At 45.4% G+C, this 27,444-nt stretch overlaps 1 protein-coding gene across 9 annotated transcripts in view; it reads right to left on the bottom strand.

Annotated features, from left to right (window-relative positions):
* Positions 1-27,444, bottom strand: part of PRKCB (protein kinase C beta) — a 331,318-nt gene that overhangs the window by 75,896 nt on the left and 227,978 nt on the right. For all 9 annotated transcript variants that reach the window (XM_042922008.1, XM_042922012.1, XM_042922009.1 and 6 more), the window contains 2 exons: positions 19,101-19,197; positions 9,188-9,334 (listed from right to left, as the gene is read on the bottom strand). In XM_042922008.1, coding sequence (XP_042777942.1) covers positions 9,188-9,334; positions 19,101-19,197 — 244 coding nt within the window. The remainder of the gene's footprint in view (positions 1-9,187; positions 9,335-19,100; positions 19,198-27,444) is intronic.

The raw sequence follows: 27,444 nt of genomic DNA on the forward strand, positions 1-27,444 counted from the left end.
ACCCAGAGCTCACGCTAGCTAAGCGTGCTGGTGGCTTTCAGGGAGACAAGCCTTGACGTTGCTGAGGATGCAGTGCTAGGGGGCGAGTGCTGGCAACCGGCACCCACTATAGCAGGCAAACTAAGCACAGAGCTGGGGGTGGGGGCACAATCTTTTTAGGGGCTCGTGAGAGCGTTTTAATTTCTCTTAAAATCACAAGAAAAAATGGGCTTTTAGGTTAAAGAAAAATGCTTTAACTTATTATATTAATATATTCGTCCTTATACCAATGCAATCACATAAGGCATCATTTTTAACTTTTTTTCCACAGCAGTAGGAGGGACCCACAAATGTCATTGTGCAGCTCCCTAGCAGTTCTGAAACTGCCATTTCAAATAAAGACAAGACCAGCAGGTTGGGGGAGATGAGTGGACCCCAAAGCAGAGACAAAATCTGTCCGAGATGGGAAGTTGTAACTAGAATCACAAGACCTACTTTCAAATCCTGGCCCTGCCTCCTTCCCGCTGTGTGGTGTTGGGGAGGCCACTCAACCTCTCTGATTTACAATTTCCATGTAAGTATAATAGGGTTCATGTCAGTAACTACCCCGCAGGGCTCAGGGGAGAGTTCGTATGATGTAATGCATGTAAATCCGTAGCAAGGTCCCAGGCAATTCATACGAGGTCAGTCAAAGTTGGAGGCAATGGGGATGGGGTGTGTGGAATTGTAGAGGTAGGACAGGTGAAAGGGTGGGTGCAGGTTAGAAGAAATGGAGGTTGGGGGCTGAAAGGAAGCCAGCTGAGGAGCTACTACACACACTAGAGATGCTTCCCGGACCTGGAGGATCCCACCAGCTGAGACCCTCAGAGAAGGGAGAAGGGCAGGGGCTGGAAGCGGGGAGTCCATTGTCATGAGCCTGCTCAGGAATCCCTGCAATGGCTCACAGGTCCCATGAGCATCTGCACACAGGTAGGTGATTGACAGGAGCAGTGATGAGGGAGGGCAGGCAATCTGGAGCCTTCCGTCATCACGGGCATGCGGTTTGTCTAATGGCAGAGGCTCAAAGTAAAACCAAGGCACGTAAACTCTGCTTACACTCAGAGGGAAAAAGAAGAGAGTGGGAAATGAGAAAATAAGAGGGAAAGCTGTTAACCTTCTAGAATATGCCCGAGGTATACCACTGTTGGGACCAGGAATGCGAGATCGCGTGCATCTAAACCAAACCCGGTCTGTCAAATGCCACTGACTAGCTATGTGACTTTAGCAAGTTATTTTAACTTTCTGTCTCTCATTTCCTCATCTGTAAGATAGAGATAACAGCAGCCACATTATAGCATAAGTGTGAGTGAATACATGCAAAGCCCTTACAACAGAGCCTGGCGTATAGGAAGGACTCAATTGTTAGGTGGTATCATCACCATCATCACCACTGCCACAGAATATATGTTCCATGAGGGCAGATACTTATCTCTGTTTTGTTCACATCCATTTCCTCTTCACCTAGAAGAGTACCTGGCACATAGTAGATGCTTAATAAATACTTGTTCGAATGAGGGAATCCTTAATTATGCCTGTTGGTGAGGAGTTTATAAAAGTGATGACTTCTCCTTGGGATGGGGTATGGATTCCAATCTCGGCCCCAGTTCCTGTCCCTCATGTCTGCCCTCTGCTGTCGTAAGCAGCCACCATGCCTTGTGTTCAGATGTGGGGAGTAAGGAGCCAGGAGATCACTGATAAAAACTGGGAGGCAGGTGTTTCAGAATTTGCTGAGGGTAGAAGTCACAGTTCAAAAGGTCAGGGCACAGGTGGTGGGTAGGGAGTGGAGGCAGCAAATCTCAAAAGAGTAGTTTCATTCTCTGGATATATTTGGTGAGGAAAGGACCCAGAGGGATGGTCAAGATCACAGGAAAGATTTTTAAGGGTACAGGAAATGTTGCGCATGCTTCTCATCTAACAGAAAGGACATGGGGAACAGAGAAGATCAGACACTTTCTGTACCTTCCAGATATTCACTGAAAAAGGAAGCAAAAGACCTCATGTTCTTAAAAATAACAATAGTAATTGAAGTGCCAAATCGTTGTGTGAATGTAAGATCTTTAAGACAGTTTTTCACAAAACATGACACTTGTACCATCAGCAATACAAGGACAAAAGTATTTTTCTTTTAATAAGTTTTCCTAAAACATAGTAGAGTAAATATACAAGTGGTAGATCAAGTCTGTGACTTTATATATATCATTGTTTAAGGGCAATGCTAAGAGAAGAAAACAAAGTCAACTAAATCCATTTAAAGGAAAAAATTTAAGATAGTAAGGAGGTATGTACCTGCCCCCCCCCAAAAAAAAAACCCCTAAACAAGTGCATGAATAAGAGAATATTTGGGAAATATGGCCAAGGCTATATTCAACTCTGTTCTACAGTCTGCATTTTGAGCTAAAGGAATTAGCATCAGCACCTTGGAGAGTGGCACACAAGTTCTAAGTCTCTAGGGGTACCTTATGGGAAGGTGCCATGGCCTAATCCTCAACAGTCTCCGTAGTGATGTCACCAACCTCTTGGGCATTATTCTAGCAAAGTCAGGCATTTGGTGAGGGCACTGAATGGTGTCTCATCTCTCAGTTTTTTTTATTTTAAACCTTCTTAAATGCATATAGAGCAACAGACCTGGATGGGACCTTTTGAAGATAGAAGTGTTATACCTGGGCACCCAGTTTCTACGGACTTCCCACTTTTTCCTTTTAATTTCATAAGCTGCCGACTTCTTCCTACTTAATTTATTCCTGGCTTATGCTATGCTTCAGGAAAAGCAGCACCAACACCTGGCATGTTCCATGATTCGAACACAAGGAAATGTCACCAAAAAGAGGAGCTTGATGGTTTTTTGTTTGTGGAGCATGATAAGCCAGGAGTTCTGAGGGCGAAAGTCAGAAAGTCTCTTGTGTCCCCAAGAAAGATTCCATCCAGAGCTGAAAAGTAGGCTGATGCCACTAGCTTTCCACCAAAATTGTTCTCCCGGCCTCCCTTGTACAGAGGCATGGCCATGTGACTAAATTCTCTCTAATAGAGTGTAGGCAGAAGTGATCGGTGTCACTTCCAAAGCAAGGCTTTTAAGAAGCAGCTTGTGCCTCCCCCATACTTCTCCCCCTCCGCCCTCTGAATGTAGACAAAAAAACAAGGCAGCAGAAATTAATGGAGTCATGTAAGACGGAGGGAACCTGGGTCCCTTAATCACCATATGGAGAGAGTGGGTGAGGTCAGGAACACCCATCTCAGACTATTACATGAATGGAAATTGAACTTCCTTCATGTCTGAGCTAGTGTACATTTGGGGGTCTATTTGTTACAGCAGTCGAATCCACCCTAACTCGTGAAGGAGCTCAGGTACCTTGGCCACCACACAGGTCAGCCAAGCCTGGCTTGAGGGTGGGGTCAAGAAGAGGAGACCTGAGATTTTCATTTACTCCCCCATCGCCGTTTTGTGAAGCTCACTTAACTCATCCTTTAGGTACAGCCCAAGACCCGCTTTCTCACGGAAGCTTTTGCTGACTTCCAATGAGGGCCGAGCCTACTCCCGCGAGCTCTCACAGCGCACATCAAACATCACAGTTGCACGTCACGTGTATCAGTGTGATTTCTTGACTAATGTTTATATCTCCACTGCATTTTAAAGTACACACTTTTCAGAACTCATAGAATGACACACTACTTAGTGCATTTTGTTGTATGTAAATTTCACCTTAAAAATTACCAAAAACAAATACTGAACTCTGGTTAAATGGCATGTATGCTGAAGAATTTAGGGGTAAAGTGTACCAGTGTCTGCAACTTGCTTTTTAAGTGCATTAAAAATGGGTTGACAGAAAGACGGATGGATGGATAGATGTGTGATGAAGCAGAACCAGTCAAATGCTGGTTGTAGAATCTAGGTAGTGGGTATTAAGGATCTTCACTGTACAATTCTTTCAACCGTGCTATATTCAAAAGTTGTTTTTCCCACAATAAGATACTGGGGAAAAAGTTCAATGAGAGCAGGGACCATGAGTACATTACATGAAAAGAATTGTTCTGTGTATATTATATTTTATATTTTTAATCATACTATTCTATGATTTCCTTCTGTTTAAACTGATATTATGTCATGGACATCTTTCCATGATGATAGGCAGGCAGACAGACAAAGAGAGACCTCATTCTTTTGAATATATCATGGATATACTATAATACGTTTAACTTTCACGTTATTGAACTGTTTTCATTTTTCTCTATTACCAATCATTTCCCATGATTTCCAATCATTTCCCATAGACTTTTGTGTTGCTGAGTTTGAGGTTCTTTATGTTACATCTACATTCACCACAGCGTACATCTGCCTCCCCTTGCTCCCCACCCCAACTAGCACAGGAGTCCATAGGCAAGAGTCAGGAGTATAACAGAGAAAGGAGTCTCCACTCAAACATCTCAGCATAACTTTTCAAAAAAGATTTGGGTCCTACAGATCACTACCACAAGCACATCTGAAGTCTCAGAGGGCAGGCGATACTAGCCTCAGTTAAATGTTTGTTGTGGCCACATTTGAGGGTTAGAAGAATCAAGTTTGTAATGTAGAGAGTTGTACTGGTGCTGTGTCCATTCTCTATCAGGTACCTGCTGTCTTTCTCTTATAAGGTCCACTCATGCAATCAATCTGGGCAGTGCACAGCTGCCCAATTTATATAGCTGGAGAATAATTTTATCTCCAGTGATCCCTTGACAACCACAGAGGTTAAATTCTTACAAAGTGTAGTGGCTGGTAAAGCAGAGAACTCACAGATGAAAGGAATCATGGAAAACAGAGAGTCAAACTCACCATAAGGAAAAAAAATTTTAACTATGGATGGGGACGGATGTTAGCTAGACTTCACCGTGGTGGTCATTTCACAACATATACAAATATCGAATCATTAGGTGGTATTCCTGGAGCTAATAAAATGGTATATGGTGATTTTACCTCAATAAGAATGCGTGAATGAATGAATGAATGAATGAATAAAATAGAGCATGAAGGATAAAACTAGAAAAACAAACATTAAATAGTAAATGAGTAATAGATTTGAAACGCTCTGTTACAAAAGTTCCAGAAGGCATCTATCTCCAAGTAAGCCAAATGCGCCAAGAAGCCCTGCTTAGCAAGACAGCCCTTGCAGGTAAACACTCCCACCTGTTCAGGAAAGTAAACTCCAGACTGTTCTCTTTTCCAGAGTTTTTGAAACAGGGCTTACTCGTTTGGAACTCAGGGGCCTTCCCGCTTGCTTTGTCATTTGTTGTATTTCCACAGGTCTTAGCAAAAGGCATGTGTCACTCCCTAGCTGCCCCACAAATTATGACAGTGCTTAAGAGCACATTTTTCTGGGCCACATCTGATACGGTGGACCTGGGAGAGGAGAGGTGTGAAGGCATCACCTCAAAGACCGATGCCTTCCATCTTTGGAAGAGGGAGACCAACGAGCATGCCGTGTCGTTCTGTTTAAGCGGGTTGACCTATGGGGCGCCCCGCGTCGGACCCTGTGCTGACAGCTCAGAGCCTGGAGCCTGCTTTGGATTCTGTGTCTCCTTCTCTCTCTGCCCCTCCCCTACTCACAATCTTTCTCTCTCCCTCTCTCCCTCTCTCTCTCTCTCTCTCTCTAAAATAAACATTAAAACAATTTTTTAAGGGGATTGACCTATACACCTGACAAGATTGCAACTGTCAAAAGTAGGCATTCAGAGACACCTGGGTGGCTCTATCAGATTTCGGCTCAGGTCACGATCCCAGGGTTGAGGGATCAAGTCCCGCGTCAAGTTCTGTGCTGACAGCATGCAGCCTGCTTGGGATTCTCTCTCTCTCCCTCTCTCTGTCTGCCCGCCCCAAATAAGTAAATAAAGCATTAATTTTTTTAAGTAGGCATTCAAATATAAAAATCACATTAATTTAAAACCATGGTGGGCAAAACCGGAGGTGCAAAGGTTTACTCTACGTTTTAGAGGATCACTGAGGTTTTGTTATTCTGTCTCGGCTTTCATGACATACTTTGTTTTCATCTGTGATTTGTTTGATGCCACATCCCCAGCCTGGAGCAGAACTCTCAATTATTGTTACAGTTTCCATGGAAACATATGATCTATTCTCTCTCATTCCCTCACTGTTCCCCAAAGACCCACTCTCCCACTTCTCCAGCCACCCCCCAACTCTAACCATTTCCGAAAAGTCCTCTGATACTTCCGTTCCTCAAAAACTCTCCAACCTGTGTAGTTAAGTGACCACAAAGGTGCGGAACTCTACGTAGAGTATCCTAACCTTTGCAGTAACAAGGACAAAAAAACCCATATAGATATTTGGTAAATTAGCATGTAGGAACCAGGAGCATGCAAATTCAATGAACAAAATGTTTGCATATGGAGGGCAGTAGCAGTGAGGGGGCACAGAAAGGTGTGAACCTGGGAGGGAGCAGACTTCTCAATGTTTATCCTTTCCATATAATTTTAATTATGAACCACATGAGTACACTGCTTATTAAAAATACAATTTCACTTTTAAAAACTCCCTGACAGGCTCATATTACCGGAACCCCTTCTTCATTTAGGCCCCTTCTTTCGTGGTCATCATCTGAATGCCCCTGTTCTTAGCAGTTTAAATCTCTTGACCTCACCGGTTTGTCTTTCATCCCTAGGCTTCCAGACTCCTTCTTTCCCACCCGGGTTGTGACCCTCTTCCTGTTCTGACTTCTTTTCCAACCTGATCTACATTCCATTTGTATTCATTTATTCCATACGCTTTTACTGAGCACCTACGAAAAGCAGGCTATGTTGGATCTGCAGTGGGCATTTCTCTTCCCAGCATCCTTGACTCCCTTATTACTGTAACCTTCTGGCTCACTGGTCTTGTTAATTCCCCCCTTAGCTCAAATTTGCCACCAGCTTCCTCACGTCCACACCCAGGCTGCTCAGAGGTACCAGCAAAAATCACACAGAGGCATGGACCACTTCCATCACCAACTTTAGAGAGCTGCTCAGCAGTCTTATTGTGTTTTCCTGCTGTCACTCCCATTTCCTGCCCAAGCTCTGCAAACTCTCAGCCTTCACCTCAGATCCCTTATTTCATCTCAGCAGATCACCCTGTGACCCACGGACAGAGAAAATGCATGCATTCAATCCATAGGCACTGGATGAACAGTGGTGAACAGGGTGAACAGTGGATGAAGAGTGGTGAACAGGGCAGAGAAGGTCCTCCTCTTGTGGCATTCAGCTCTTAGCAAGAGTGGAGAGACAAACCAACCAACAAACAAGAAGTGTACCATCCGGTTATGGCTGCTAGGAGAGAGTGGAATATGATGGGGAATGATGAGTGGCTGAGGAGGTGGCTATTAGGGAAGGCTTCTCAGAAGAGGTGACGTGGCTGAGATGGGAGTTATAAGAAGGAGCCAGCCATGCCAAGAATAAAGGGAATAGCATCACAAAAGCTCTAAGAGACAGGGGCGCCTGGGTGGCTCAGTCTGACTTCAGCTCAGGCCATGATCTCACGCTTCGTGGGTTCGAACCCCACATCTGGCTCCACAACGTCAGCAGAGAGCCCACTTGGGATCCACTCACTCTCTTTCTCAAAAATAAATACATTTTTAAAAAAGTTTAACAACTGTGAGAAAAACAAACAAACAAACAAAAGCCCTAAGAGAGGAAGGGGCTTTCTGTGTTTCAAAAACCCAAGGACCACGGCGGTCAGGGCACCGGGGGGTCACAGGGGCAAGAAAAAGAAGTCAGGCAGAGAACTGGGATCAGATTCTAAAGAGCAATGTAGGCCAAGGACACAGTATGAAATTTATTTCAGTGTGATGGGAAATCATTGAAGAGGTTTATTATTATTATTATTATTATTATTATTATTTTAAGTTTATTTATTTATTTTGAGAAAGAAAGAGAGAAAGGTGCAGAGAAAGGAAAGAATCCCAAGCAGGCTCTGTGCTGTCAGCTCAGAGCCCAATGCAGGGCTCGAACCCACGAACCATGAGACAATGACCTGACCAGAGCCAAAGTAAAGAGTTGGATGCTTAACTGACTGAGCCACCCAGGCGGCCCATCATTGGAGAGTTTTAATCAGGGGAGTGTCTTGACCTAATAATGTAACTGTTCCAGAATGAGCACAGGTGCTAAATGGCAAGTTACTAGTTACAGGTAACAGGAGTGGCTGCAGGGAAGTCCAGAGGGTGTATGAGGTTTAGACTAGTGCTGCATCTGTGAAGGGGGAGAGAAGTCAGTAAGTGCACAACATGCTTTGGGGAAGGATGTGTCGGCATTCGTGAATGGATTTCACACGGCCGGGGGAGGGGAGGGAGGCAGGTAAGAACAACTCAAGGAAAACTCCCAGATTTGGGGCTTAGGCTGCAGAGGTGGAGAAGAAATTTATATTTTTTGCACACTTAAGTTCATGGTATGTATGAGATTTACACAAGACATATCTGTGGCACACAGAGGGATTAGAAGACCCAAAACAACACTAAACAACTCAGGAATACTTATAACACAATCTCAGCTTCAGTAAAACAGCGTCTCCCAGTATCTATGGAAGTATCTAGAACCACTCTATGAGTCCCAGGGTCATCCTTCAACTCTGCTGTTGTTTGAGAGGAGGGGTTCCTATTCTTGGCTGCAAAAGTGATCTTTTCCAAAAGGCACATCGGATCGTATCACTTCTCTGTTTAAAAACTTCCAATGGTTCCCTAGTGCTCTACCAATAAAATCCAAACTCTTCATCACAGCTCACAAGGCTTTGCAGGATCAGGCCCCTGCCCATCTCTGCAACTGCACATCCTCCTACCTCGCCCTGCTCATGACATTTTGGTCCCGACACCTTCTGATGGTACCTAGAGTGTGCCAAGCCCTTCTGCACCTCAGGACCTTTGCACTTGCTATCCTCTCAGCTGGCAACATTCATTCTTCGCTCTTGGAATGAATAGCTAATTCATCCTTATCTTTCAGGGCTCACCTCCTCAGGTGGTCTAAATGGGTTCCCTCTGGATGTGTGTTTCTGGCGCACAGCAGGCTATTCATTTTCTTCACAGTTTTCATTATGAACTGTAGTGGGGATCTACTTTTTACTCTCTCCCTCGCTGGAATGTAAGCCCCATATGAACAGCAAATGTGCCTGCCTTGTCACCTGCCCTTCTGGAGTGGGTGCAGCCCCCAGGCCATACTGTACCTTGCCAAAGCTTCCTTTCCCGAGCACCATCAGGAAGTTAAAATCGGTCAGTTTCATTCGGTCTCTGTTCCCATTGTTGTCAAGTTTGGATATGGTGTTGGTCGTCTTTTCTTCTGGAGCCTTGGTCCCCTGACCGATCTTGGCCCTCTGGCAGAGGAAGCACACAGAACACATCATTAGGGTTTCAGGATGCCCTTGTTGGAGGACACAGGTACACGCTGTGAGCTGTGGTTTCTGCAGCTCGCCCCCTCCCCCGGCCTGCCTCTCAATGAAAAGCATGGCCAACATCCACTCTGCAAGCCCGAAACCTGGAAGCCACCCTTAACACCTGTGTTTCTCTTTTATCCATCGCGTCTCAGCCACCACCGGGAACTGTTCTTTCTTCCTCCTAGCTGTCTCCAGAATTCATCTTCCTTCCACAACCACCTGTTACTATGTCGCACCGGGACAACCCACCTTGGTTCCCCTCTCACTGGGCTTTTCATGCAACCGGAGTGAGCCTCCACCTCTTCATACCCAACCAAGTCGCCACCTGCTTAAAAGCTGTGACCCACTAGGTTGGGGATAAAGACCTCGGTGCTTTCACTGGCCTACATGGCCCGGTATGATCGGGTTCTCCAACCTCATCACTTCTTGGATCCTGCCCTGCAACCCACCTTCATTTTTTCATCTCCCACCTCAGCGCCTTTGCACCTGCTCTTTGCTACTACGGGATGGCTATTGTCTCCTCTTTGCCAACCGAGTTACCCCTGCTTCACATTTTCACTTCCCCAGGGAAGCCTTCCTTAACTGTCTATATCTGGATTAAATGTCCCTATTTGCTTCCTTCATCCACTTTACCCCCCACTTATACTGGATGGTAACTGCTCACTGTTTTCCCCAATGCACTGGAAACTCTGTGAAGGCACAGAATCTATCTCTGTAACTTCCCTGACAACTAATACAGTTTCCTGCTACACAAAGAGATGGATGGGGGAGGCCCGTGTTGGCCCTCAGTGCAGTGGGGGAGGGTCTCACTGCTGTGAGCAGCAGAATGGTGACTCAGAATAGCAGCAAATGCTTTGCAATGGGGAGAGAAGAGAAGGTCAGCAGTGAGAGATACAATCGCCAGGACTTTGTTACTGGGTTCACCTCCAGGGCTAGAATCCTGGCCCTGGAGTGGATGAGCGGTGCGATCCTGAGGAGGTCAGTCAGCTCATGATGCTCCTCTGCTCAGCTGTCCCGTACTTTAGCATCTCTCTCAGAGAAAAGGCCAGAGGCCACAGACGACCTGGCCCCTCTGTACCTTCTCCGATTTTGGCCTCTTCTCCTTGCATCACCCTGGCGTCATGGCTGTTCTCTGATAGCACCAAACACGCCCTTGCCCCTGGGCCTTTGCACTTGCTGTCCCCTGTGCCTAGAGTCCTCTTCCCTGAGCTTCCTCACTTCGGATAAGACAGTCTTGCCCAACAACGACATGCAGAAGCTCTCAGCCATTGCATTACCTTTCCTTACTTGTTTCTCATCATATCCCTTATCACCATCCTACAAACCCAATATTTACTTGTTTCTTAATGTCTCCTCTTTGTCCTCACACTAGAACATGTGCTCCATGAGGTCAAGGATTTTGTCTGTCGTGTTCTCCTTTCCCTGGTACAGAGTAGGCACTTAGTTGTATTTGGCACTTAATTGTTTCTAAACCTTAGTCCTCTTTTCGAGCACATGGAGATCATGAGAGAATGTACTTGGAGTTCTTTGCACCATTCCTAGCACATAGTAGGTGCTCAACAAATGGCAGCTATTTTTTTTTTTTTTTAGGTTTATTTTGAGAGAGAAAGCATGAGTGGAGGAGGGACAGTGAGAGAGGGAGAGACAGAAAATCCCAAGCAGGCTCTGCACTGTCAGTGCAGAGCTTGATGCAGGGCTCGAACTCACAAACCAGGAGATCATGACCTAAGCCAAAGTCAGAAAGTCAGACGCTTAACCAACCAAGCCACCTGGGCACCCCAACAGATATTATTATTGTCCCATTATTCAGCTGTCTGTTAGAGACAAAAGAGGCAACAAAAATTTTTTCAGGGTTTTGAATTTCGGGAAAGACTCATTCATTCAAAAACTACCCACCGAGTGCCTGCTAGCTGCCAGGTGATACTCTAGATGCTGAGGATCAATCAGGGAGAAAACCAAACATGGATGCTCAAAGAATTTACACTGCAGCGGGAACGGGGTCCCCCACCCTGTGTCCAAAGGATATTCTGGAGCTAGCCGGATAAACAACTTGGTGCCAGCAACAGGAACAGCATTTATGGGCAGAGAGCAAGACATATTCAAAGAACCAAACGCCATTTAGTCTGGCCGGAACACAGAGTGCAAGGTGGATGTGGCACGGGATGGACAGGACTTACCCCTGTCAAGAAGTCAATACTGGGGCACCTGAGTGGCTCAGTTGGTTAAGCATCTGACTTTGCTCAGGTCATGATCTTCTGATTCGTGAGTTTGAGCCCCTCTGGCCCCCTCTCTCTCTGCCCCTCCCCCCATACCTCTCTCACTCTCTCAAAAGTAAATAAACATTTTTAAAAGAAGAAGTCAATGCTAATTATGAGCATAAAAGGCTTTAAGGAGGCCCTGGTATGATCATATTCCATTTAGAAGATCACCCTGAGTCCACAGAAGAGACCCATTTGAAGGAGGTGAGTTTGGGAACCACTGGAAGTGACTAGAGACATCAAGGTGCCAGATGCCGGGTGTCTCCGGCACAGAGGGAACAAAGTGGGTCGGTTTGGAGGTAGACTTATCGGAGCTGGGTGCAGACTGGGAGAGAGGCTCAGGGATGAAGCCCTTGGCTCCTGTGTTGAGCATCTATGAGGACAGGATGCTTCTCCACTCAGAGGAGAAGTGGAGAAGGGGCAAGTGTGGAGATGTGGGTGAGAGGGTGGGAAGAGCCTGACTTCAGACACACGGAGACTCCCCCCTTTCCCACAGGGGCTTAAACTGAAGTTTACTTCTTCCTCAGGACACACCTGTTCATTGTCGTTGCCCCACCTGTCCTGCTGACAAAGCATCCACCATTTTTCCTCTTTTTGCAATTGATGTTTTTTAATTTACATCCAAGTTAGTATATAATAATAGTTTTTTTTAATGTTTATTTTTGAGAGAGAGAGACAGAGAGAGAGAGACAGAGAGAGAGAGCGAGGAGAGGAGGAGACACAGAATCTGAAGCAGGCTCCAGGCTCCAAGCTGTCAGCACACAGCCTGATGCAGGGCTTGAACACACAAACCGCGAGATCACGACCTGAGCTGAAGTTGGATGCTTAACCGACTGAGCCACCCAGGTGCCCCTGTAAATTAATGTTTTAAATATTACAGTGGATAGACTGAAACGCATAAATCTCAAGCGTACAGTTCTAGGAATTTGGACAAATGGATACACCCATGAAGCCAGACCCCAATCAAGAGAGGGAACATTTCTATCACCCCCAGAAAGTTCTCTGTGCCCCTTCCTGGCCAATCCCCACTCCCACGAACACAACCTCTGTTCTGATTTCTATTCTCATAGATCAGTTTTGTTTGCTCTTGAACTTCATCTAAATGGAATCATACAGTGTGCCATAACCATAGAGTGGGACATAATAAGGAAGATATATTTGGTCTCTGCCCCTGGTTCCTGACACAGAGCTCCTAAAGTTCTTGTTAATTTCCCGATAGGAGCATCTTGTATTCTAATTCTCTTGGTGGGCTCCTGGATGGGGCATGGTCACCAGAAGGACCAAGCCATGATTTTTCAGAAGCTTGGAATTTTCAGTCCCATCCCAGGGTTGGAGACTGAGTTAGTTAATAATCAGTCATGCCTCCATGATGAAGCCTCCATAAAAATCCCTAAACTATGGAGTTTAGAGAGCTTCCAGTGTGGTGAATCTCAACCCCCTGGGGGATAGAATCTCCTGGGCTCCTTTCAAATTTTTTTTTTTTAACATTTATTTATTTTTGAGACAGAGAGAGACAGAGCATGAACGGGGGAGGGGCAGAGAGAGAGGGAGACACAGAATCCGAAGCAGGCTCCAGGCTCTGAGCCATCAGCCCAGAGCCCGACGCGGGGCTCAAACTCACGGACCGCGAGATCGTGACCTGAGCTGAAGTCGGACGCCCAACCGACTGAGCCACCCAAGCGCCCCTCCTGGGCTCCTTTCAGACCTTACCCTGTGTATCCCTTCATCTGGCTGTTCATCTGTATCCTTTATCATATCCCTTAATATATAATAAACCAGTAGAAGTAAGTAAGTGTTTCCCTGAGTTCTGTGAGCCATTATAGCATTATCAAATCTGAGGAGGGGGTGGTGGGGACCCCTGATTGGTAGCAACTCAGACAGAAGTGTGGGTGAGCTGAGAGCCCACAATTTGCGACTGGAGTCTAAAGTGGGGACAGCCTTGTGGGACCAAGCCCTCAACCTGTGGGGTCTACACCATCTCCAGGTGTCATCCGTGAATTAAATTCTAGGACACCCAGCTGGTGTCCACGGAGGACTGGAGAGTTTCTTGGTGAGGGAAATCCACACATTTGGTGAAGATCTGTGAAAGTCTAACAGGCTTCCCTTTATGGAATAAGCAGTCCTTGCATCTGGCTGCTTTCGCTCATCATTGCGTTCTCGAAATTCACCCATGCTGTTGCCTGAATCAGTGGTTTGTCCCTTTGTATTTGCTGAATAGCGTTCATTGTTTACGTTTATCCATTCTCTTCTTTACGGGCATTTGTGTCGTTTCCATTCAGGGGGCTGTTAACAGAGCTGCTGTGAACACGCACAGTCAAGTTATTTCCTAGTAAGATACGTGCTGATTCCAGCGTCCGTGGGGCAGCCAAGCATGTGCACCCGGGAAGCACATGCGGGGCAACTGGCATCTGAGCTGGAGACAGAGGTTTGGGGGTCACAGGCGTAGAGCGAGTGGTTAAAAAATGAGCTCATCAGGTAGAGAAGCAAAGCGCCAGGGGAGAAGTAGCACTGCCTTTTCCAGGCCATTATCTTTCCATCATCCCAAATCCTCACCCTTCGGCCCCAGGGATTTTTGCCCAGGCTGTCCTGAACACGTTCCCTCCTTCCTCCCTGACCCTACTGTCTTCCCTGCTTTAGGACCACATCTCCCACCTTCTTGGAATCCCGAGTCAGGACCCACTCAATCCACACACTGCATTCTCCAACCTGTGAGGATCCAAATCCTGACCGTCCCTGGTCCCCAGCCCCCATTCCGGCCCTTAGGGGGACACCGCAGGTCTCAGTATGGCCGGCCAGTGAAGCACGAGTGAGGGACTCACCCAGTTTCTCCGTTTGCCTTTGCTTGGTGCAAAAATTTTTTTCTGTCCCTCAAGGAGCAGCTTCATCCCTCAGTCTTGTGAGCAACCTCCCTGCTCTGAATTATGGGACCCAAACCCTCTTTCCACCCCCATCTCAACTTGCTTCTGTGACTTTTCCCATAGGTACAGGCTATAGACCTATAAAGTGTATGTTCCCCATACAAACTACAGTGTTTGTGTCTCCCCCAACCCCCACGTAGGCTATAAGGTTTGGGTCCTCCCCTCCAAAATTCACACGTTAAAATCCTAACCCACAAAGGTGATGGCATTAGGAGGTGGGGTTTTGGGGAAGGAATTAAGTCATGAGGGTGAAGCCCTCATGGGGGGCAGCAGTGACCTCCCTCCTAGAAGAGTCCTTCCCCCACCAGGAGCTCCATGGGTCCTTCCAGGGGGTGAGGACACAGTGAGAAGAGAGCCATCTAGGAACCAGGAACGGGATCCCTCACCAGAATATGACCAGGCTGCAGCTTTGATCCTGGACCTCCCAGCTTCCAGAACTGTGAGAAAAAAAGTCTCTATTGTTTAAGCCCATGGGTTTTTTGTTGTTGTTATAGCAGCCTGAACAGACTAAACCAGATTCTAAACTCTGGATCAGAAGTCTAATGGCCCCATCCGCCTGGTTTGCACAGTGCTGATGTTGTTTTAATAATTAAATTAGTTGACAACTGTTGAAAATCAGATGTTCTATAAAAACCCATATTTGCAGCTTCTTTCAGGGAAGTAAATATGGCCACATGGGGCCCCATCCAGCAAGGCATAGTGTTTTTAGATAGGACATGTTCTCTCCAGTTTCCCACAGTCCCCACCATGCCCTATTGTATGACACCAAGCTTTTTTCCCTCCTTGTTTCCTGCCTGGCTCCTGAAAGCATTTGGATTTGTGACCCCCTATACGGTGAGCCTGTGGAGGACAAGAAGCCCATCCTGGGTCCCCTCTGAAAGTCCCATGATCCCCAGGAGCCCCAGGCCTAGCAGGTACTTTGTCAAAGAGCAAAACTTTTTAAATTGAGGCCCAAATTAAAATTAGCCCCTATCTTTCCGGGTTGGATATGTCTTCAGATACAGGAGTACACTAAGAGTTGTCTTTTCATGTCTGCAATTTAGAGCCCTAGAATCCAGCACTCAAAGGGAAAGCAAATTAACCACGCGTCTGAGCAAGAAGCCTGCCTCCTTCCAAACTGTGCTGGAGGGCAGCAGAGGCGTCTCGGCGGCCGGCACCCAGGGCTCCAATTCAGATGATGAGTGCCTCCCCTGGCTTAACCTACAGACTCCACTGTTACCCCCACCCCTATAAGGAGCTCCAGAGGGGCACCCCAGGACCAGCAGCAGAGGCGAGGCCTCAGGAGGCTTGGAGATCCTTCCTAATCCTCAAGCGGCCCTTCCAAAGCTCCGAAGGAACACGTTCTGAGCTTTATTTATTCCAAGGGGGAAGCTGACGATGGCAACAGTGGCCTGACATTTATATGCTATGACGTGCCAGACGTCGTTCTAAACGCATTATCTCATTCAATCCTCACATAACCTTGGAAGCTAAGAAGTGTTGTGATTCTCCCATTGTACAGATGGGGATGCAAAGGCTCACAGTCAAAGTAACTTGCCTGCAGTCACCCAGCGAGAAAAGTGGCAGAGCTGGATTCAAATCCGGGCAGCCTGGCCCTTGAACCACCCGAACGGAGCAGGCTTCCCACCGCACCCACGAGGCCCAGGTGTCCCTCCAAGCCCCCCCCCCCCCCCCCGCCCCCGGCACTGTCCTCTCCACACCTGAGGCTCCTTACGGCTCACACCTGCAGCTCTGCCTGTGGGTTCATTTCCTGGTTGCAGGAGCAAGCGGAACCCACAGGCAGGGCGAGCGGCAAATGCTGGCCGTTAACGCCACTGAACGCAGCCGCTAGCCAGCGGCAGACGTTGAGCCGGTGGATAATAAATACTGCAGCTTCGCGTCCCCCACATGGGACCCCGTGAGGCACACGTTCAGCTCCTCTGACGAGTCAAATCCCAGCGGCCCACAGCGCTGACCTGCTTCACGACACACACTTTCCCGGCCTCCTGCCTTCCCAGCGTCTCCTCCCCGCTCGTCAGTGATGCTTCCCAGGATCACTTCCTGAAGAAACTACTTGTGCGTGAATCTTTTACGGTCTGCTTCTGGGGAAAACTCAACCCGGGATGATGACCCGCGATGGGATGTGAGAAAGTTGCTTAGCCTGTCTGGGCCTCAGTTTCCTCATTTGTACAACAAAAATGGGGGTGCTCATAGTATCTCCCATTCGGGGGTGTTGTGACGAGTAACTCAGTCAATATTCCGCAGCACTTAAGATAATAAAGGGCACACGGTAAGCATTTTGTTACGTAAGAAAATCCCAAGACCATCAGAAAACCCATTCTGAACCGTCCAAAGTGGAGTTCTCCCTTCTCTGGCCCACAGGCAAGCCCGTGGTCAGACACAAGGCCCCCAGGCTGAGCCGACTCGGATGTTCTGAAATACACCCTACGCAGTAACTGCACTGAGCTCACCCTACCGTGAAATTCTATTACCCCAAGTCCAGCAGCTCGATTTTACCATCACTCAGAATTTCTCCAGATAAGAGGCTTGAAAGTAATTTCTGAGTCATTCTGGGTGCTAATTGCTTATTGCGTAGGGATTACATTTCTCACGTTCAAGGTCAACTGAAATTTCTCTATGTGTCTGAGAATAATTTTCGGTCTGTTGGAAGCATTTTTTTTTTTTAATCAACAACTATGGTATGGGGCAATTATAATTCAGGCATAAACAAGCGTTTGCAGGCTCTTGCTAGAAATAAACGGATGCATTTTGTTGCACGCAGATACAGCAGCCCTGTATTTCATGCCAATAACTGGCCCCAACAAATGCCATGTTCATGTAGGAACTGTTTTCTTTGACGTCCTGAAATGTCACCCCGGCTGCCCTAGGATGGAAGAGATCATTTTGCAAACTGAGACTTTATTTTATGTGAGAAAATAGTGGCCTTTTTTTTTTTTTTTTTTTTGGTCCCCACAACAGTACATTTTTGACACGGCAGCAAATGGGCATACCTTCATCCAGAAGCTGAGGGAAAGCAATGGAAGGTGTTCTCTGGAAGGGTGAGTCAAGTGTCCAGCTGTTGGCCCTGCTGCGTGGGAAGTCCTTTTACCAGCTCATATGGGCTTGAGCCGGCTCCACGGCAATAACCTTCACTTATCAAGTTCACTGGAGAGTGACCGATAAGCCCAAGGCCGCCCGTGTGTTTGTCCCACTGGTTTCCAGGAAGGGATATTCCCTTCCCCCTGGGTCAGACCCATCACCATAGTCTAGTGTTGTGGAGGGCACAAGAGTCAATACTTAAATGCTATTTCTGTCAAGTTGAGGGGGAAATTAAGGTAGATCTTGGGACAAATGCCAAAATCCTTGCCAAGGCCAGCAGTCCTTCTACTGTGATGACCAGCTACTTCCTTAGTCTTACCTTGAACTCATCCATTGTTCTCTCTCCTCCACCCACACTGGCCTTTAAATTTCACACAGTTGCCATGTAACCCCACCACCACAGGGCCTTTGCACATGCTGTCCTCTCTGAATGGAATTTTCTTTTGCCTCTCTATTCAGTTAACTTGCACTGTTGATGCCTCAATGACACCTTCCCTGTCCTCTGAGACAAAGTTACATCTCCCTTGTAGATGTTCTCAAAGTAACATGGACCTCTATTTCACAGAACTTTACCTGGTCACAATTTTTTTTTTTATTTGCCTGTGTGATTACTTGATGAACAAATGATAGTGATCTAATTCATTTTAGCTATTTTATTCATTTTTCTTTGGATTTAACAGGCCACCACTGTTTATCTAGAATTGAGGATTTCCCATCAGACTCAGTATATTGAGTTTGTGCAAACAAAATAATGTGTTTTCCCTTCTGAAACTACTTTAAAATCATTCAATACATATGTAATGAAATAACTCAAATCCATCTTCCCCGAAACATTTTCTTTGTAAAACTGGAATGTGTCCTACACATCTGCTCCTCTCACGTAGCTGAAAATGGGGTTTATTGGCCCCACAGAAGGGAGGGGGCTCAGCTAAGGTAAATGTAGAGGCAGCACTCTAGTCCAAGGTTACGGCCAAGGGCTCTTCATCTTTGGAAGATACACCTATGAGCATTTCATGAAGTCATTAGCACAAATAAGTCCATTTGTTAACAGTACAGCACCATCCTGCCAATAGATCCAAACCCAGATTCTATCCCTCAGCAAGCCTAGTTGATTCAGCCTCCAAAATATATCACTTCTCAGTCCACTTCTTTCGTTTACCATTACTACCGTCCCAGTCCAAGCTACCATCACAATGACTCAAGGAGCGAATGAGCACTTTCGAGGAGAAGTCTAAATCTAAATGAGGACAGGGAGGTGGGAATGGCTTCACAAAACAGGGTACGTTTGGCTGGGGTTTTGCAGGATACATAGGAGTTTTCTGGGAGGCGGAATAATATTGCAAAGGCACAGAGTCATGAAAGGCCTTGGTAGAAACCACACCATAACTGGGCAAAATGGCACAGAGGCAGACTCAACCAGTTCCCACTGGTGTAGAAAGAAAGACATCTTACCTCGAATTTCTGCCGTAGTTCTTCATTCCCTTCACTTCCCTCTGGCGGCACGGGCACATTGAAGTACTCGCCTTCCTCCTGGCTCAGCAGCTTAAACCTAAAGGGAGACAAGGAGACATGACAAATTCCATGACTGTACTGGATATTATTTTGTTGATTAGGATAAGAAAAGGAAGACTGTAGACAGCTCTACCTTAAAAAACGTGTTGAGGGTTTTTTCTTTTGGGGAGCGCGTGTGTGTGTGTGTGTGTGTGTGTGTGTGTGCATGCATGTTTGTACCCAGGCATGCTGTATTTTTGTCACTATTCCACAGATATCAGAAAAAATGAATGTACTGTGTTTATAAGATGCAAACTTCTGGCTGACTCTGCCTCTCTCTCCACACGCACATACTTTCTCCACCAAGTGCTTTCCCATTCTGAAAGAATGCTATGAAGATCTCCCATAGTTGATGGATTCTTATCACATTCTCCCAGCATCCTGGCACTCACTCAGCAGCATCTGGATGACTACAGACTTGTCTCCATGATGCTGTTTTCTCTGCAGATGCCTTCCTAAAGTGCCCTGTACTAACCTCTTGAGAAACAGCATTCCTCAGTGGGTAAGTACACAAGCCCCTGGTCAAAGTCTGCCTGGGTCGAAATCTCACCTCTGCCTTTGCCTCCCTGGGTCACTGGATAAGCAAGCTAGGCCCTCTAAGCCTCGATCTTTCTCATCTATAATTGGAACAGGGGCACCTGGGTGGCCCAGCCGGTTAAGCATCCAGCTCTTTATTTCAGCTCAGGTCATGATCTCACAGATTGTGAGTTCGAGCCCCGCATCGGGCTCTGCACTGACAGCGTGGAGCCTGCTTGGGATTCTCTCTCTCTCCACCCCTCCTCTCTCTGCCTCTCCCCAACTCGAGTTCTCTCCTCTCTCTTGAAATAAATAAACATTTAAAATAAATAAATAAATTGGAACAAAAGTCTTTTTCAGGGGCGCCTCGTTGGCACAGCTGCAAGAGCACGTGAGTCTTGATCTCAGGGTCATGAGTTTGAGCCCCATGTTAAGCACGGAGATTACTTAAAAAGAAATCTTTTTCACAGGATTATTGTCAAGCTGAGATCCAGTGACTCATGTAAAATGATAAGCATAGTGCTTGGCATTTAGCAAGAGATAAAAGAAATCATCATCATCATTACTGATATTGACATTATCCTAATAAACAAGATGGCTTCAGTAGGCTTTTGACCACAAAGACCTTTCTGTCTACTCAAAGGGTAACACGAGAGTGAGGAAGGAGAAGGAACCTTCCAAAGATATTTGAGTCACTAGAGGGGGGGGGGGGGGAACCACCTCACTCCCAAAGAAAGACTTCCTAACCCCAGTTCACAATTTTCATGATGACTTTTCCTCCACTCACAAACCTTCCTCAGCAGCTTCTAAAAATAGGAGGAGAGGTGATTCAAAGCAGAGGGGACTAGTTGAGCCTTTAGGCCTCCACGTTTAATATTCAATTACCTTCTTCCCAGTTTCCATTGAAATGACCAAAAGAAATGCAAACGTAGGAGAACAACTGTATCTTTGCTGGCAATCAAGGGTGCCATCCACACAGCAGAGACGTCTAGGAATTCCCACAAATTAAAGTCATAGTAAGAGAACATGAAGCAGTGGTTGGCAAACATTATTGGCCTTTGTGAATTTTCCTAGTCTAGATATTATGGTCAACTTGATGTTTTTCATTATATCATCTCTTTTTTAAATGATAAATACACTTCAAGAAGGAAGCCAATGGGTTACAAGTAAAGGAACTATAGAAGAGTAAATGTATGCAAATCAAAGTTACACAAGTCCTAGCAGATGGCCTGGCTTATCAGAGGCTCTGAGCCTAATGCCTGGACCTCTTTGTTAACATGAGAGTTCAGCCAGCAGCAAGAGTTAAAGAATGTTAAGGGTACGGCAACAATGTTAAGGGACTCTCTCTTTGTGGTTAATCTGAAAGTTTGAAGGAGCGCTGGCCAAAGAATTGTTTGGTCAGGGTGCAACTCAGTATTACCAATGCCCAACCATGAGCCATCCAAACCGTGTACAGTCTAAGCCACTTTGGAAACTACAGATCAAGCTGTGACCAGTCAATGGGACCTCTGACTGAACCCCACTAACAACCTGGGCCAGACCACAGGGACTGGATGACAGTCACCAATTCTGGTCCATAGTCAGGAAGCATGGGATGCGTCAAAGTGCCCTGCTGTTTTCTGTAGACGGTGTGCTGTCACTATTGCCGCTGAACAAGGACGCTGTACCTGTAAGAAAAGGAAAGGAGGGATCCCTTCCAACTTGGAGTTGCACAAAACCAGCAGGGGAAAATGCCCCCCTCTAGCACAGGAAGGCTGCCTATTGGGTAGCTGTCTCCAGCAGTGGATCTCTCAAAAATAGCCACAGGGAACAGGATCACTGTTCTGACAAGGAAAAATTCCAAAAAATTCAAAAGACCCCTTTCTCCCTCCATCTGAATTTGAAAAATTAGAACTGAGAAACTCATCATTCCTGTGCTCATCAGTCTACAAGGATGGGCAGATATAAAAAAATAACTGCATATATGAAAAACTCATTCAAATAAAGAGAAACAATGAGAAATCAGGTAAGTACCTCCCATGAAACAGAACTATTGCCAAAAGAGAGAAAATTCTAAAAAATACCTGTCTTGTACTTTCAATGAGATTCAAGAGGCTAAGTCATCTCTGAAAAGGGAACCATGGGAGATTAGAAAAGGCTACTTTCAAAAGAAAAATATAATTACTAAATTTAAAAATCCGCTGGAAACAATGAACACTAGGATGGATAATTCAGATAACAATTAGGAAATTAGAAGACAAACCTGAGAAATTTTTCTGGCAATTAAGGCTGATATTTATATATTGATTAGGGCTGAAGTGAATGCTTAATATACCATTAAGAAAAATTCAGGGCACGTGGGTGGCTCAGTCGGTTGAGCATCCAACTCTTGATTTTGGCTCAAGTCATGATCTCATAGTTTGTGAGATCGAGCCCCATGTCGGGCTCTGTGCTGACAGTGTGGGGCCTGCTTGAGATTCTTTCTCTCCCTCTCCCCCCCACCCCGACCCCACCCCACACTCACTCTCTCTCCCTCTCTGTCTTAAAAATAAATACATAAACTTAAAAAAAAGAAAAATACATCTCACCAAAATTAACATACAACATGAAAGGAAGGAATATCACAACATATATACCAAGAAACACATATCATGATCCATCTTATATAAAAAGTTCTTATAATTCAATAAGAAAATGAGAGGCAAAAATCAGGACACAGCCATTTGTAAATACAAACAAATGGCAATATACAAATGAAACTATTCAACATAATTAGTAACAAAGTATGTATGATAATGAGTATTATATAAATATGTATAATTAGTAACAAAATATGTATAATCCTTGCATTATATCTTTGAAATTTACAATACCAGGTGTTGACAAGTGTGGGTGAGATGAGAAGCATCACACAGCACTGGTGAGAATGTAAATCAAAAAAAATTGCAGAACAGTTTGGCAAATGCTTTAATAATACATATGTTCTCAAAGCCATCAATTCCAGGATTAGAGATTCCTTAGGAAATAATGAAAGCTGTGCATAAAGGTTTTGCTGCAAGAATTTTTGCTGTAGAGTTATTTACATAGGTAAGCATTACACATCTTATAATAAGGAAATAATTCTGTAAGTGGAGGCAGATCTGTAGAATGGACCACAGAAAATGATGTTGCCCAAGATGAGTGATTTATAGGGAGAAGTGTTCATTACACATGGTTAGGTGAAAAATGCAAAAGCTGCTAAACACGATGTACAATAAGATTTCATTTTTGCTTCATACACACATACATGAGCACAGACACATGCACAATCACATGCACACAATACAGACACACAGAAAAGAACCTCTTAATCAATAGTGATTATTCCTGGGCAGTGGGATTCTGGATAATATTTTTTTTCTCTTATATATTTTTCTAATAATTATTCAATTTATAATAACCACTAACACTTACTGAGTGCTTACTATTCAGCAGACACTGGGCACTTCACTGATATTAATTATTTTAGTATTATAGCACTCCTATGACATAATTACCACTATTATCTCCAAATGAGGAAAGGAGTCAGAGAGGCAAAGTAAGTTGCCCAAGAGTGCACAGCGAGGAAATGATGGAGCACAGATGTTAACCCAGGAAGTCTGATTCCAAAGCCTTTTTTTTTGGGGTTTTTTTTTTTTTTCAAAAGAAAAATAATAAGCCAAATGACATTATTAGTAACACCAAAAGAAAGCTTAAAGAACATAATTTTAAGGTAACAATGATATAATAGTTGTCTGAAGAAGGAGAAGAAGAAGAAGGAGAAGGAGAAGGAGGAGGAGGAGGAGGAGGAGGAGGAGGAGGAGAAGGAGAAGAAGGAGAAGAAGGAGAAGAAGGAGAAGAAGGAGAAGAAGGAGAAGAAGGAGAAGAAGAAGAAGGTTGAACCCTGTGCTGACAGCTCAGAGCCTGGAGCCTGCTTCAGATTCTATCTCTCTCTCTGCCCCTGCCCCACTCACACTCTATGTCTCTCTCTCGAAAATAAACATTAAAATGTTTTTAAAAAGAAGAAGAAAAGGAAGAAGAAGAAGGAAAGAATGAAATAGGATGGAAAAAACCCCTCAGAATCAGAAACACCATGATGGAAATATGGCAATTATGACCATAAACATTAAAACGTCTCCCTATGGAAAAGAAGAAAGACTTTCAGATTCAGGGTTTGTTTTGTTTTGTTTTGTTTTATGTCCAAGAACACACCGCTTGTTATACCAAACCAAAGGACTCAGATTAAGCAGAAGAAAACGCACAGGGTCCATGAGGTAAGCTGTATTCACCACTCTGCAACCAAAGGTGGCAGGTTAAAAGGTAAATCAGATGTCCTCATTCCTTGGCTTCTCAACTTACTCCTGTGGGCAGAAGACAAAGTTCCTAAAAGGCCCCCATGGTATCTGCCGAGCATTCCCCCCGATCCTGCCAGTCCTTGCCCCCCACCACTACCCCATTTTCAGATCCAGCTTCAGCCACATAGGTCACTTCTCTGCCCCTCAAGCCTGCTAGGGATGCTCCTGCCTCAGGGCCTTTGCACTTGCTGTTCTTGCCATCTGGGACAATCCCTTCCTAGACCTCCACATGTTCACTCCCTCACCCCCCCTTCAGGCCTTTGCCATATGTCACCTTTTCAGTGTGTCCTTTCCTGGGAACTGTATTAAATAAATCAGATTATCACCACTGCCTGGCATTCCCTATCCTTGTTTCTTGTTGACTTTTCTCTATAGCATTTGTCAGCCTCAAATGTGCTATTTTTTACTACTCATCTTTAAAAATTTTGTATATTGTTCTCCAGATAAAAAGAAAACTCTGTGAACACAAAAATTCTTGCCTGTTTGCTCACCAAACTCTCCTCAGTATATAGGTACTCGCGATGTATATCCACTGAAGAAATGTCAGCCACAAGGCAAAACCATGGGCAAAGAGTATCTATGGCAACAAACATAATTCAGTGTTGATAGAAGTCATTTTTGAAAATAAGTCTTGAAGAGTCATGTGGTCAGTGATGATGCCACACACATATAAGACCAAACCCATCAGATGAAATCAGATGTTTGAATAAATCATTACTGGGAGAACCTTAGAGAGCACAATACATTTTGGTCAGATGAAACAAATAAAAAAATAGGAAGGCATAAGAGATCTAGATATTATATTAAGATGGAATTAATAAACACTGAAATGCATGCCCTATGAGTAGTAAATATAATCTCTGTATTGAAATGTGAACATTTTTTTTTAATTTTTTTTTTTAACGTTTATTTATTTTTGAGACAGAGCATGAACAGGAGAGGGGCAGAGAGAGAGGGAGACACAGAATGTGAAACAGGCTCCAGGCTCTGAGCTGTCAGCACAGAGCCCGACGCGGGGCTCGAACTCACGGACCGTGAGATCATGACCTGAGCCGAAGTCGGATGCTTAACCGACCGAGCCACCCAGGCGCCCCGAAATGTGAACATTTAGCAACAATGAACTAAGCTAAATTGGAAAGAAAGAAAGGGGAAGGGTGGGGAGGGTACAGGCCGTATTCTCTGACCATAAAGTACCGTACTGTCATTTGACATTATTAATGAAAAACAAAACAAAAAGCTAGCGTCAGAGGTTTCCAAAATGCCTGAATAAAAGCACGCTTGAAACGAAATTAAAAACACAAGTGCAGACCTTGAACAAGCAACAAAGGCTGGAACTCAACATATCACGAGTTGGAGGAAATCTTGATTCTCTCTAATGCTTGTTCTTTATTCTTGAAGAGCGGAGTCAGTTCAGAGAGGAAAAATAAATTAGCGCAACGTTGAACTGAAATTCAAAGGCAACGACCCAACAAACCCACAGAAAACAAGAACAGCGAAACGCAGAATTGATATGTAAATCCCAGAGCTCCCTCTTTGCAGAAAAATAAACCACAGCAAAACAGAGGAACCTCTGGAAAACAAGGGGAAGGAAAGGAGACAGGAGAAACAAATAAAATTTAGAAACAAAGCAGCGGATCTGACGACAGATGCGGGGCTGGTGGCAAAGTGGCAGATGAGGGGCCTGAGGCTGGCACACCACATCTGGGAGCTCTCACAGCTGCTGCTGCTGTGTATCTGTCACATGGTCTTCAATTGCCACGCAACAGAAGAGCGGGGAGAGCTCAGTCCCCGCCAGATGGGGAAACTGAGTCTCCGAGACCAGACGTAACTCACCCAAGATCACATGGGGACAAGAATGCGAATTTCTGAAATTTGATACATTTACAGCCAAGACACCAGCATAGATGTGTTGGCTCTGAATCTGAACAGGACTTTTATTTGCAAAAATCCCAAAGGAGATTTTATTTAGCAAAAGTTCCCTCCTCTAATTTCGTCGGCTTCACGATTCTCCTAGAAGGGGCATGAGGGGGGCTGGAATGATCTCTGATGGATGGAATCGTAACTGCTGAGAAGGCTATAGTGCAGAGAGGTGAAGTGATACACCTGAAGTCACAAAGCATCCATCCCCTTAGGAGACCCAGGGTCCAAACCCACCCATCTACCCTCTAAGCCTCTGCCAATCCCCGTCCCAGCAGGTAGAATGTGGTGTGCATGAGCTTAGGCCCTGGCATCGTAAAGACCTGGGCCCAAACTCAAGCGCGTCACTTACAAGCTGTGTGTCCCTTCACACATTGCTCGACTACTCTGATCCCAGGAACGACGATGTACCCAGAACTGGCGGGACAGTTGAAGGATGATGAGGTGTACATGCGGGGATAGTTTGGACTTGGTCCTTCTGTCCTCCCTGTGCTCTGCTGTTTCCAGGGGGTCGATGGGGGCAGGCATGGGACCAAGGAAGGAGTGGCACCTGTGGGAGAGAGCCCTGCCCTGTGGGCCTTAAGAACCATGAGAAGAGAGCAAGGAGAGGGTAAAAGCAGAGGGGCTCTGCCCCACCTTCTCCCTGAGCCCTGGACACAGACCTACGTGGAGGGCCAAACGTCACAGGAGCAGCAGGCCGGGGAAACAGGGAGAAACCAGACGGCACTCTGGGTCCCCGTGCAGGAGACAGAGATGATGCTCCAAAGCCAGGGAAAGGACCCGTCCTGCCTCAGCGGGCACAGGTTCAGGGACCAGGTAGGATCGGCTGCTTCGTGGCAGTGAAGCCCAGAAGGTACCATATGCAGGATGGTCCCCTTCTCCTCGCCACCAGGAGGTCACAGAACCACGTAAGAAAGTCTGGGTGCATTATAGAAAATAAAGAAGCTATTATGGGTACCTGTGTATGACTTCAGGACATCTGGAAAGTGATCAGCACAGAGTCTGGCATCCAGTATGAGTCAATAAGTGGTAGCTATTGTTCTTGTAATTATTATTATTATATTCTCTCTCCTGTCTCACTTAGACCCCGTAGGGTTGTGCATCCTTTCTCTTTAACCTCTTTACTCCTGACTTAAAGAGAAAGGAACATGCAATCTGTCAGTAGTGACAATGGCAGCATGGGAAGTCAGATCAACCACAAGCTAAGAAAAATTACCCAAGTTTTTGTCATGAATGGAGGTTGTTACTTTGTCAAATGCTTTTTCTTTTTTTGCATCTATGATCCTGTGGGTTTTATCGTTTCTCTTGTCGATGTGATGCATCACACTGATTGATTTGCGAATACTGAACTACCCTGGCATCCCTGGGGTATATCCCCCTTGATTATCGTGAATGATTTTTTTAATGGATTATTGGATTTGGTTTGCAAGTATTTTGCTGAGGATTTCCGCACCTTCGTT

Source organism: Panthera leo, chromosome E3 (genome assembly GCF_018350215.1).
Source record: "Panthera leo isolate Ple1 chromosome E3, P.leo_Ple1_pat1.1, whole genome shotgun sequence".
NCBI classification, from domain to species: domain Eukaryota; kingdom Metazoa; phylum Chordata; class Mammalia; order Carnivora; family Felidae; genus Panthera; species Panthera leo.